Genomic DNA, 13,361 nt, shown 5'->3' with positions numbered 1-13,361 from the left:
GAAATGGAAAAAAAGAAATGTGCAAAATGATGTAAAAATAAACTTTTGTAATAATTAAAAAAAAAATAAAGCCAAACAAAATTGTATAAAAAAATATACAAAAAAAAAAATCTATGCTTAGTTTAAAAAAAAAAAGAAAGGAAATAAAGATGCATGTTCATTACCTACACTTTAGTCAACATTTTATTGAAAAGGCCAATAAGCACAAGAAGGCAAAACTAAATTAGAGAAGCAAACAGTTTGGAAAGCAGAAAATAAAACTTATTCTTTAAAAGTAATATTTTTGCATAGAACCCCCCCAAAACTATAAATTATTTAAAACAGTATTTTAGAATTTATTTGAAAATTAGATTAGCATGTAAAAGTGAGTAGCTTTCTGTATGGTTTAAGATGTGTAATTAATATTTGCACCATGTTCAGTCCACACATTCCCAAATTACTACTAGTCTACCTTCCGACTTAAAGGCCCAGGTGAAACTGTTTTTCTAGTCATTTCATCCATTCAGTTTATCCTAGTAACTACTGTCATTTGCACAAACATCAACTATTCCTTTTGCAATATTTATTTTTCAGTTAGCACTTTCACTATTTTTATCTTTGCTTTTAAAAGATAACTGTGCAGACAAATTTATATAAATAGCATATAATTAAAGTTATGCATCCCTAACTCCATTAACAAATGCAAGAGAGCAAATATGTCTGTCACTCCCCAAAGACTCCTCACCACAGTTAATCCATTAACATCTATGAACTTTCTAATATGAAACCATATTAGCATATATGGGGAAAACCCAAACTGGACATATTAGACTATCTCTCTTCTACATTATTACATTTCATTTCCTATTATTTTTTTGAGAATTTTTACATGTATATCCCTGAGTGAAATGAACTATATGTATTTTTTCTCATATAATAATTTTGATATCTGGGTCATGCTGGCCTCAAAGATGAGTAAGAGATCATTTCCATCAGTTTGACCTTAATAAATACATGGGATTATGAACAAGACTGAATTAAAAAATGAACAAATAAAGAAAAACATATATGTGTGAGTATGTGCCTGTGGAAGTATGTTCCCAATTTTGTTAAAAATTTGAAGAGGTGGCCCTCCCTGGTGGCGCAGCGGGTTAAAGCACAGCCCTAAGAAGCTAAAGCCACTTCCCCATGAGTTTGATTCCCGCCTGTCCCAGAGGCGACCACATGGCAAGGCAGACCTCTCCTGACCTGCCTGCTGTACTTCATCGATCTGCCTGTTCTGCTCCCCGTTCTGTCTCTAGTGAAGCCTCTCACCGACCCTGAGCCTCTGGCCTGTACCCCAGTTCTGTATGCACAAATAAATCTTAAAAAAAAAAAAAAAAATTTGAAGAGGGTCTTCCGGTGAAGCAGGAGTTAAAGTCTCAGTGCTATGAGGCTATTGTAGCCACTGTAGCACAAATTCAGTCTCTGGCCAGGGAGGTGACTCACAGGGCACATTAGACCCCCCCTGACCTACCCACTGCTCCCCTCAGCAGTGTGTTTCTGTACACGTGCCTGTTCTGCTCCCCACTGTCTCTGGTGAATACTCTCATCTCCTACCCTCCCTGCACCTACGGCCTGTACCCGAGTTCTGTATGCATAAAATAAATCTTATAAAATAATTCCTAGTTTACTTAAAAACTGATCACAAGATATAGAACAAATAGGTACAAACCAAGGGGTCAAGATTCTTTTCAATATGTATTTCTCCCATTCTGACTTCATTCTTTCTAATCCATCACATGAACACTTAGCCAAAGGTGATAAGGATTATATTCTTATTTTTTCACAAGGCCTAAAACACACTACATATCAAAAATATCTGCTAAATTGGGCTCTCCCTGGTGGTGCAATGGGTTAAAGCACCATTATGAGGCTCTCTGAAGCCAGTCCAGCACGAGTTTGATTCCCCGCCAGGGAGATAACCTAGATGGTGTGGCAGACCTCTCCTGACCTGCCTGCTGCTTCCCCTCAGCAGTGTATTTTAGTAGATCTCCCTGTTCTGCTTCCCCACTCTGTCTTTGGTGAATTCTTTCACCCACCACACCTTTGACCTGTAGCCCAGTTCTATATGAATAAATATATCTTTAAAAAATTACCTGCTAAATTAATGACTACATAGCTTTATTTTTTCCCGATACCTAGCTGTAATGTTCACAAAGAATTCCTTACTTCTTTCTTTATAAAAGATGGTGCTAATTATTTAATCCCATGACAAAATAAGTCAATTTAAAACATTAAGCAAGATTTTTCTGTTTACTTTTAACAAAAGAATAGCAACCAGTGGTTGTGTACCCAACATGATTAAAGAAACTTAAGTATTCTTAATATTGCCAAGAATTTTATGACTAACCTGTTGAGGGGTAATGGTGTCTCTATAGCTGGGTAAAATTTTTAGGGTGACGCTCCCACTAATATTTTTCAGTAATTCTTGTAACTCCTTTGGGTTGTTTCCAACCTCATGACCATTGACTTCTTTGATGATATCTCCCACATGTAGCAGACCCTGTCGATCTATCATTCCTCCATGAAGGATTCGTGCAATCACCAGATCATTGTTTTCAACCCTAAATGTCACACCCTAAAGAAAATAAGAAGCAGAATTATTACTGAGTTTATCTTATTAGGAAGATAACTTTAGATATTCACAAATATGTATATATAGTTTTTTATTAGTAGATAAGTAAACCATTTCTACTTTTGTCATGTTCTCTTACTTTTCCAATGTCTTCTCCTGTCTTAATATGCTAATCCCATTTAAAATATGAGCAACTGTCATAGTTTAAATGTCAAAATTAACCTTAAAAATGAACTATACATTAGGCTGCATTCCACAGTCTAAAAGGAAGCTCTAGGGCCTCCCTGGCTCTAGCAAGCACTACCAAACTACCACCAGCCACCAAAGTATGAGTTTGAAACTCAGCCAGCCAGGGAGGTGACCCATATGGCAAGGCAGGCCCTGGCTCTAGCAAGCACTACCAAACTATCACCAGCCACCAAAGTATGAGTTTGAAACTTGGCCAGCCAGGGAGGTGACCCATATGACATGGCAGACCTACCCTGTCTGGCTTATAGCTCCCCTCAGCAGTGCACCTCAATAGATCCACCTGCTGTTTCCCACTCTGTCTCTGGTGAATCCTCCCCCCCCCCCCACACCTCTGGCCTACATCTCAGATCTTGTATACATAAATCATTTTTTTTTTAAAGGAAGATCTAGGGAGCAAGAAATGGTATATACATTTTCTGATGGTATTCTTTACTTTTTTCCACTTCACTGTTCTTATAGTCAGAAACCAGAGACAGTGATTTTAACAGGCATTATAAACTTCACTACTTAGAGAGAATTACCATGGTTTCAATTTCCAGTTTGTTTCTTATTTTGGTTTGATTTTGTATACTACATCAAGTAGACAGCACATAAGCTATGAACTTACATATAGGCCCCCCCACCAAAGACTGATAAAACAAATATAAATAAGGTATCATGATGACACAAATTATCAGAGACTAAAAATGAGATAGAGCAGTGACAGCACAAGTATGTCAGGGTTACATAGACACTGATCAATCTACTCACCAGCGGTTCCCCAGCTCTTTTGTGAATACCAAGAATACGAATGGCATCCACCGGCAGTAACTGATTATTGATAGAATTATTCATTTCTGGGCTTGATGGAGGGGAATCATAACATTTTGATGCCACAATATCATGGGCTTCCAGGAGTGACTAAAAGGATTCAAAATAGCCTGTGGTTATTAATTGCAGATAAGTTATTAACAATGATTTAATTATCCCAGTGGAGTACTATCCAAAGTATGTATTATTAAATTTTGAAAAATGAGATAAATCAAATGCACAGAGAATCTTTTAAGAGAAAGAGAAATATAGTTTTACTTGTTATCAAACAGTATCATACCTCTTGTTTCAAAAAATTTAAAGATACTGGTAGAGTTTTGACTTTTAAGTGTCATGTTCAATGGAAAGTAAACCTTAATTCCCATCGAGGTGGGACATAAAAACACTGGATTTCATTATTACCACTGACATTACCATCACCACATCATCATTCAGTATTTATTACCAATCCCAATTTATTAATTATCACACAAACTTAATTTTTAATTAGGGACCCTAATTTTTGCTCTAAAATTATGTTAGCAATTCCATAATACATGTGCAAATATATACATATATACAAAATGTCTGTTAAAAAGATGTCTAATAAAAGACATATAAAAACAACATCAGTGATGGAAAGTTTTATATTACCAATAAAGGTTATAATATAAGATCCTTGGGATAGGGGAATAACAAATCAGTAATAGATCTGAATATATATGATGTGTTATCACCATGGATAAATTTGCTTTACCTTCCTAGGGCTTTTAAAATAATTTTTGTTTTTCACTTATATCTTTATACTCAACATAAAACTAATCTAAAATTTTTGAGTAGACAGACTGCAAGTTCAGAAACAATAAATCAAAATAGAAGGGAGCGAATGTAAACAGATTCAGAATAGAAGCATCTGACCTTAACTGCTAATTTCTGGCCATTTCATGAAAATATGTGTAAGAGATAAAAGAAAAATCCTTTTTAAAAAAAGATTTATTTATGCATACAAGAACTGGAGTGTTGACCAGAGGTATGCGGTAGGGGGGTGAAAGAGGGACAAACAAAACAATTCTCTGACTTTTCAGTAGGCAATGTATTATAGCCCAGGGGATGGAGGAAAAGCTCTACTTTACTTAAAAAACACTAGTTAATAGATGTAGAATGAGAGATTTTGACAAACGTTATTTTTCAACCTCTAAGGAAACCATGAATTCAGTCACATATAAATATGTATGTATATATGTGTTCATGAGCAGGTTGAGAACAGTGTTTATATAATACTAGAATAACAACACTCTAGATTATTTTGTAGTAGAGAGAATTTCACAGGAAAGATTATATTGTTTAGCCCTTAATCAAGGGACCAATCTCAGCAAGAATAATGGTTGTTCAACCAATGATTTAAACATCTTCTGATGCAGTTTAATTAATGTTACAACATATCACTTACAATTCACTTTAGTTCCAAATATTTAACCTGAAACGTTAATCTTTCAGACAGTTTATAGGACATAGAAGGAGTAACTAAACAACACAGTGGGAATTAACCAGTTAAATCCAGGGTGTGAGACACTACAGGAAACGAGCCTGCAGATCACTATTATAATCAGGGGGAGAGGATGATCCAACCACATACCACCTACACGGACTCCAGGTAGAAACTCATTTTGACAAGTCATTTGTACAGAATATTTGGGTGGCAAAAGAAGATGTCTGAATATAGTATATGTACTACATGAAATAAGCATTTCACTGAAATGGGAAAGTGGAACTCAAAGATTGAAAAAGGGTTAAGTTTCAAAACAGCTTGTGCAAAATGATCTCAATGAGTAGGAAATATATATATGTGTGTGCTATGTATACTGATACAAAGAAAAACAGGGTGGAATAGGGATTAAGATATAGTACAGTCACAACATGGGTATTAAGAATGTAATTATTTCAATTTTTGTACTGCTCACCAGATTTTAACTTTATATATTCATTAAGCTTTATTTAAATTTGTGTAGTAAATTCCATATATTTTAAAAATATATACAGCATACCTGAAAGCTCTACTTACATGCTTCTGAGGTAGCACAAATTTATAATGACCAATTACCTTAATAATTACACATCGAAAACAGTTTTCCTCATACCAGTGAAAGCAGAATTGCTTGTCTGAAATTCTATCATTATTATTTTCCCACATTATCACATGAAACCAGTCACCAAGTCCTGTGGATTTTACTGTTCGAAATTTGAAAATCCTCATATCACATTTCCCACTACTTGCACTGTCATCACAATTTCTTGCCTTAACTGAACCACAGCTCCATATTCTGACCTTCCCTGTTTATTATCTCTCCCTCTCCCCACTCAAAGCTTTCCACTTTCCACAAAGTACATGCAAGTACTTTGGTGTGTCTAATAAGACATCAGTCAATACACATAAAAGGTGTCTGACATGTGTCCATAATTTGGTACTTAAGACTGATTTATGTAGGAACCCTCTCACTATAAATTGTATTTTGCACTAACATTTTGAAGAGTCACAGAAAGTGAGAAAAATCAAAGAAGCAATTCTTATAGTTATGAGATAATTCAATGTGGTTTGATTTTTATTTCCCTAGTGATAAATAACATTGTTTCATGTCTCTTAGCTATTTGGATGTCTTCTTTGGACAAGTATCTATTTTAGATCCTCTGCCCATTTTTTAATCAATTTGCTTTTTTGTTGCTACGGTATATGAATTATTTTTAAATATTAAACCTTTGTGTGATTCATAGTTTGCAAATATCTTCTCTTCAGAAGATATCCTTTTTGTTTAAGGATTGTCTTTTTTTGTGCAGAAGCTTTTCAGTTTGATGTATCCCCACTTGTTTTGTTTTGTTTTCCTTGCCCTTGGAGTCAAGTCCCCAAACATATCACTGTCCAACATCAGTGAGCTTACAGCCTATTCTTTCTTTTATGTTATGGTTTTGGTTCTTACATACAGTTCTTTAATCCATTTTTAGATAATTTACAGGCATATATGGTATAAGACAGTAGTCTAGTTTCATTGTTTTGAACGATGCTGCCTATTTTTCCCAATACCATTTATTGAAGAGATTTTCCTCTCTCTATTATATTGTATGTTGGAGAAAACAGAAACCTTGAGCATAGTTAATGGGAATGTAAACTGGTGCATCCATTAGGAAAAGTTATGTGTATTTCTCAAAAATTTATGATTGGAAATATACAATGATTCAGCCATTTCATTTCTAGGTATTTCAAAACACATGAAAAGTCTATCTTGAAGAGGTAGATATATAGCCTTTTGCTCACTGCAGTGATATTGTCAAGCTATGAAAACAACCTAAGGGACCACTAATGAATTGCTGGAGAAAGAAGATACAATATATATATACACACAATGAAGCACTACTCAGCTATAAAAAAAAGAAAAATGAAATTTTGCCATTTGGACAATATGGATGGACCTAGAAAAGAGGTGAAATAAATCAGAGGTAGTCGGTGAAATAAATCAGAAGGAGAAAGACAAATATAATATGATTTCACTCACATGTGGAAGTCCTAGAAACAGGACAAAAACAAAAACCAGTTCTAAAGAGTGTAGAAGCAAAATGGTGGTTACAGAGTGGAAAAATGAGGATGGGTAAATGGGAAAAGGGAATCAACATAAGGTAGCTGAGAGAAACTAGACTTTTGATGGCAATGACAATGTACATACAGATGGACAAATTATAATGCTGTAGACCTGAAACTTACATAATGTTTTAAACCTATGCTACTGCGGAAAAAAAAAAAAAAAAAAAAAAAAAAGCAAAGGGGTGTTCTACTTAATTTTCAACACTGAGAGTTGTAGTAGAAATCAGGGGACACTGTTCTTCTACACCCAACTGTTCATTAAACAGTCCATAGTTTCTCCATAAAAATCCATACCTGTGTCACAAATCAAGCTGCCATATTGTACGGATGTATTACTAGGTTTCTACTCTCTGCAATTAGTCTACTGTGCTAATATTGCTCAATAACAGACTGTCTTAATTATTATAGTATGTAGTGAAATCTTTTTCTCTTCTGAAACTGATTCTTCTTTGTTAATACACTAAATTTTCATTCACATAAACCAATGCCTAAATTGTACCTATTTTTGTGTACCTATGGAGAGTATGCTGTATTTGCTTCTATCCTTACACAGCTCTCTTTTGTTTCAAGTCATTAATGGTACCCCAATATAATAAGCAATACTAAAAATGTATATTACTAGTCACTAGGAATAGCTAGAAAACAGTGATAATGAGGATGAAAAATTTGTTACCACAGTAAGAAGAAAATCATCTCTAACATGTGGTTCTAACGGGAATCATGGTTGTTTTATTTTTCCTTATTATACAAAGGAAAATTCATTCTGATGTATTTCTGTGAAAAACATTATAAATTTTTTTTTTAAGATTTATTTATTTGTTCATACAGAACTGGGGTACAGGCCAGAGGCTCAGAGGTGGCGAGAGGCTTCACCAGAAACAGAGTGGGGAGCAGAAAAGGCAGATCCACGAAGTACACTGTTGAGGGGAGCAGCGGGCGGGTCAGGAGAGGTCTGCCACGCCATGTGGTCACCTCCGGGGCAGGCGGGGCTCAAACTCATGCGGAAGTGGCTTTAGCTTTTCAGTGCTGTGCTTTAACCTGCCACCAGGAAGGGCCAAACATTATAAATTTTTATACAAAATGTGTATTGGTCATGTTTGCTATTTATATATCATCAGCATATTAGGGCATGAAAACACCTAACTGGAATACACATATTTATAATATGTGGCACTAAAGAATCTTGAAAAACATCACCTTGTGTTCATTTTGGCAGCACATATACTAAAACTTGAACAATACAGAGATGATTAGAATGGGTCCTGTTCTAAGGATGACACACAAATTCAAGATGCATTCAATGTTGTTATAGATACACAATAGAATACTACTAAACTACAAAAAAGAAATCTTGTCATTTGTTACAACATATTTGGAGCTGGAGGATACTATATTATTAAATGAGGTAAGTCAGAAGAAGACAAATACCAAATGATTTCACTCTCATGGAATATAAAGAAACAAAATAACAGTCAAAAGCAAGCCAAACAAATTCTAGAAAAATGATTGCAGAACTGAGGTTACCAGATGGGAGAGCAAAGGAGGATAAGGGCCCTAACGTATTCTACTAGAGGATTAATGGGTGCTTGGTGGTAGGCATGGTGTGGTAACACACATCTAGAGAAGTATGAACCTATATCTCTATGGCATAGTCAGTGTTGTAAATAAATGTTATGGCAATAAACAATGCAATTAAAAATTATTAAAGTACCTTAAACTGGACCTTACCTACAAAAACAGGATATTCTGGTATACAGGAGACTTGGTGGGAAGAGTGTGGGTAAGCTTACCTGGAAGTGAGGCTCCTTGAGTATACCAACCAATTCTGCTACATTTTCATCCACGTTCATTAGAGGGGTGATATCTTCAAGAATTTCATTGACTAATTCCAAGTTATTATCACTGACAGCTTCTAATTTTGAATCTTCTAGTCTCTCATGAGCCTGAAAAATATATCAATAAATGGTAACACTTTTTGTGTGGTCTTCTGCTTGTTTCTTTTTTATAAAGAAAGTTTAAAGTTTGATTCACTGAAGCCAAATTTTATTTTAATCAGAGAAAACATACTAATTTTATAGTAAATATATCATGCAATATAATAAGTTGACCCTTTCCTATCCGAAAAATCATGTAAAATTCTTTATAACCAAGCTATGAAAAGATTAAGTAGGGCATTGCAATTAAAAAACACACACACACACACACATATATTCACTACCCAACAGAATTACCTAGTGACTTTCTAGTATAAGCTCAAACACTAGATGACATTTTGTATGTTATTAAAATAACTGAATAATAAAAATCATTTCACAATATGTTTCACAATGAAAATCATTTTACCTATTATGTTATACCTTAAGCTTAAATGGTGCTGTGTCAATTCTATCTGAAAGTTAAATAAAATGAAAATAAAAAAGGAACCCAATCATTGTATGTGTTAAATTAGAATAATAATGATAAATATCACTGGGAATTTCAGAATCCAAGAGCTCCTGTTTCAAATTCAGAAAAATCAGCACAAAAGGTCAACTGGAGAAGGTAGACCTTGACTTGGGCTGTAAATAAATATGTGATTTCAGGAGGAGAATGCTCTCCTCATGTTTCTGTATCTTAAAATGTAAAGTGATTAGCAAATTCAAATTTTAAGTGGCAACAATATCAAACTTTACTGATACCTATACTTTAGATATTATTTCTACCAGAGAGTGGGTCCTTTAGATTTCAAATACTTATTGTAATTTTGAAATTAATTTTTAAGTTGAAAAATGAGTTCTCTTTTAAGCAACACTTTACAGAAAAAGGGAAAAAAATTAAGTCCATAACATAAACTGATAAAGAATAAAACTGTTATAAACAAAGGTAAAAGTCAAGAGGTCAGATACAATTTAAAAAGTAAAAGAGTTTCTATTCAACTTAGACTAAAAACTAAGGAAACTAGAAAGTACCATGAAAAATGAGGATGGGTAAATTTGTAACTGTCTGAAATTACAGTAATAACCAGGTAAGGATAAGCTTAAGGACAGTCAACTTATAACATGAAATGATGATCATCACTGGAAAAAATTAAAGTCCATAACTAGCTAACTTTTTTTAAAGATTTATTTATTTATTTATGCATATAGAAGAACTGGGGTGCAGACCAGAGGTGCAGGGGCGGTGAGAGGATTCACCAGAGAGAGTGGGGAGCCTAACAGGCTGACTGCGAAATACACTGCTGAGGGGAGCAGAGGGCGGGTCAGGTAGGGTCTGCCAGCCATGTAGGTGAGCTCCCGGGTGGGAATCAAACTTGCACTGAAGAGGCTGCTCCTCATTTGCAGTCCTGCACTTTAACCTGTTGAGCCACCAGGGAGGGCCCATAACTAGCTAACTTCTACAAAACAAACCGGAATTATTGCTTGAATACAAATATCTGCCAATAGTAAATATTTAGCAGTTAACCTGAAATACTCGAATGCTCTTTTGGTAATATGAGTGGTTAAGACAAAAAAAGCAAAGAAAGTAGCTTAACATTAGTTGGGTTAGGGACTGTATTTTCAGTTCAGTGTGATAATGTGTGCCTGTGGATTCAGCACAAACATGTTAGCCTTATCCTCACTTTACAGACACTGATACAAAATGAGACTGTGACTTACTCCAGTTCACACTACTGGTAAGTGCCAAGTCAGGTGTTCTAATATCAAGGCTTGAACTCTTAAAGTTTCTAAACTATCACTTCACAGTCACCCTATCATTTTGCAGTTAATTATTCTATGTAATACATTATGCATGGTTCTCGGTTAAATGTGTAAGGTAATTTATGATTGCTAGTTGAATTTTAGCTTCTTCGTATGCCTTTTCTAGTCCAGACATGTTAAATTCTGTTCCGCCATATCTATCCCCATAGATATTTATAGGCCTGAGATTCAGAATACCAACTATCCTTTCGTATCACTCTTTTGACGGTATAAAGATCACCCATTTCTCCAGGTAACAGATAATGATTAGTTTAGTCTTTTCAGGTCCTACGTCAACATACTTACTAAATGTCACATGATTAGGAACATTGAAAAAAAACTTTAGACACTGATGGACTTTGGTTTAAGACATTGGGGAAAACCAAAGGAAAAGAAAAAATACTTTTATGTTTCTTTGCTGTATAATTCCCAAACTGGGTATAAATCAGTGGAAAAGGAAACATAAATGGGAAGAGAGAAGCTAAGTAGGAGGGCATTATTAAAAACAATGCTGAAGATTTTTTCCCCCATTAACCTCATAGACTGTCTTGCTGGCGAGGAAGAAGTTGACCATAAAATACAGAACTCTCAAAATGGTGTACTTTTCTAACGAAAATGCACCAATAATTATATGAACATGATAAAACAATTTTAAAATAGTTGGGTTCAACAAAGACCAATTTACTTTCCCTAAGAAAGCAAATGCAAGTCCATTTCTGTTAACATGTAGCTGCTAAACACCATGGAATTATGAAAAAGTTGGAATCTCTATTTATCAAAGATAAAATTTATTTAGTAACTTTCAAGAGTTAGTTGAATTTAGTTAACCAAACAAAAAATAAAAGACAAAGGAAACACTGACAACTGTCCAGAGAGACAGATGAATCATATGCTACTTGAAAAAGTGAATCTAAAACCTACTGCCCCAGCCACCAAGTGTTTGGAATAATGTATTCTGATTGGCTGTGTAGATGACTTGGAAGTGATATGGCCCAGCCTGCCTATATGTCCAGTTCTGAGAATTCTATTTACCACTGAAACTTACAAAAGTGAACTGCAGAGATAAAAATTTTTCAGAACTTCTGCTTTTTTCACCAGCCACAGTTTAACCATGTTTGCAAACCAAAAAAATTTTTAAGTGAAAGCATGATCTATATCAAAAGTTACAAATGCGATCTAGTAGGCTTAACAGTACTATACAGTGAAATTCCTTACCCAAGCTATACCATGATAATAGTATTCAGATGATGATGATGCGAGTGATTTACCTCTTTCCCCTAAAACTCAAGCACCAAAATATCACAGTCTTTGTTTCTATTGTCTTAGAACACTGCTAAAGAAGTATGTGACATTTCTTGAAAATGTCACATAAATGGGTAGTAAATTTGGCTGTGGTCAAAATTCAACCACATCTTTCATTCTAGGATCTTAAAATAACAAACTTCAACAGCCCACAAGAAGAATTTTAGCAGTTAGTAGAAATAAGACAAAGAACAGAGACCTTAACTTCTATTTGGCTTCTGCATATATTATACCAAAAAATATATCACACCAAAAGAAAATTAGAGGTCAATATCTCTGGTAAATATACATGCAAAAATCCTCTTTTTTTTTTTTTAAAGATTTATTTATTTGTGCATACAGAACTGGGGTACAGGCCAGAGGCTCAGGGGCAGCGAGAGGCTTCACCAGAGACAAAGTGGGGAACAGAACACGCAGATCGACGAAGTACACTGCTAAGGGGAACAGCGGACGGGTCAGGAGAGGTCTGCCACGCCATGTCACCTCCGGGGCAGGCGGGAATCGAACTCATGCGGAAGCGGCTTTAGATTCTCAGTGCTGTGCTTTAACCCGCTGCGCCACCAGGGAGGGCCGCAAAAATGCTCTTTTACATACACTGTATCTTCTTTATCTAACCATCTGCCATTGGGCACTTCTTTCCATAACTTGCCAATTGTGAATAGTGTTGGAACATACAGAGAGGTCCACATATCTTTTTAAAGTAATACTTTAAAAAAAGATTTATTTATTCATGCATATAGAACTAGGGTATAGGCCAGAGGAGCAGGGGTAGTGAGAGGATTCACTAGAGACAGAGTGGGGAGCAGAACAGGCCGAATGACAAAGTACACTGCTGAGGGGAGCAGCGGGTAAGCCAGAAGAGGTCCCATGTGGATCGAACTCAGGCTGATGTGGCTTTATTTAGCTTCTTAGTGCTGTGCTTTAAGCCAATGCACTACCAGGGACCCTAAATTAATGCTTTTATAGTCTTTGAATAAGTACCTAGAAATAGGATTATTGGGTCATATGGATATCCAACAAGCTAATGAAATTTTAAGGAAACAATAGAGTAATATGTAAAAAATGACTGAAATAAAAA

General features: G+C 35.2%; 1 protein-coding gene across 3 annotated transcripts in view; it reads right to left on the bottom strand.

Annotated features, from left to right (window-relative positions):
* The window catches only part of MPP6 (membrane protein, palmitoylated 6 (MAGUK p55 subfamily member 6)), a 92,365-nt gene that overhangs the window by 22,863 nt on the left and 56,141 nt on the right, over nucleotides 1-13,361 (bottom strand). For all 3 annotated transcript variants that reach the window (XM_012720894.1, XM_004676780.2, XM_012720895.1), the window contains exons 3-5: nucleotides 9,056-9,208; nucleotides 3,596-3,745; nucleotides 2,372-2,599 (exon numbers count right to left, since the gene is read on the bottom strand). In XM_012720894.1, the coding sequence (XP_012576348.1) occupies nucleotides 2,372-2,599; nucleotides 3,596-3,745; nucleotides 9,056-9,208 (531 nt within the window). The remainder of the gene's footprint in view (nucleotides 1-2,371; nucleotides 2,600-3,595; nucleotides 3,746-9,055; nucleotides 9,209-13,361) is intronic.

The sequence above is a fragment of the Condylura cristata genome, unplaced genomic scaffold (assembly GCF_000260355.1).
Source record: "Condylura cristata isolate star-nosed mole 26May11 unplaced genomic scaffold, ConCri1.0 scaffold00005, whole genome shotgun sequence".
NCBI lineage: Eukaryota > Metazoa > Chordata > Mammalia > Eulipotyphla > Talpidae > Condylura > Condylura cristata.
This window is presented reverse-complemented; position numbering and strand designations above follow the sequence as displayed.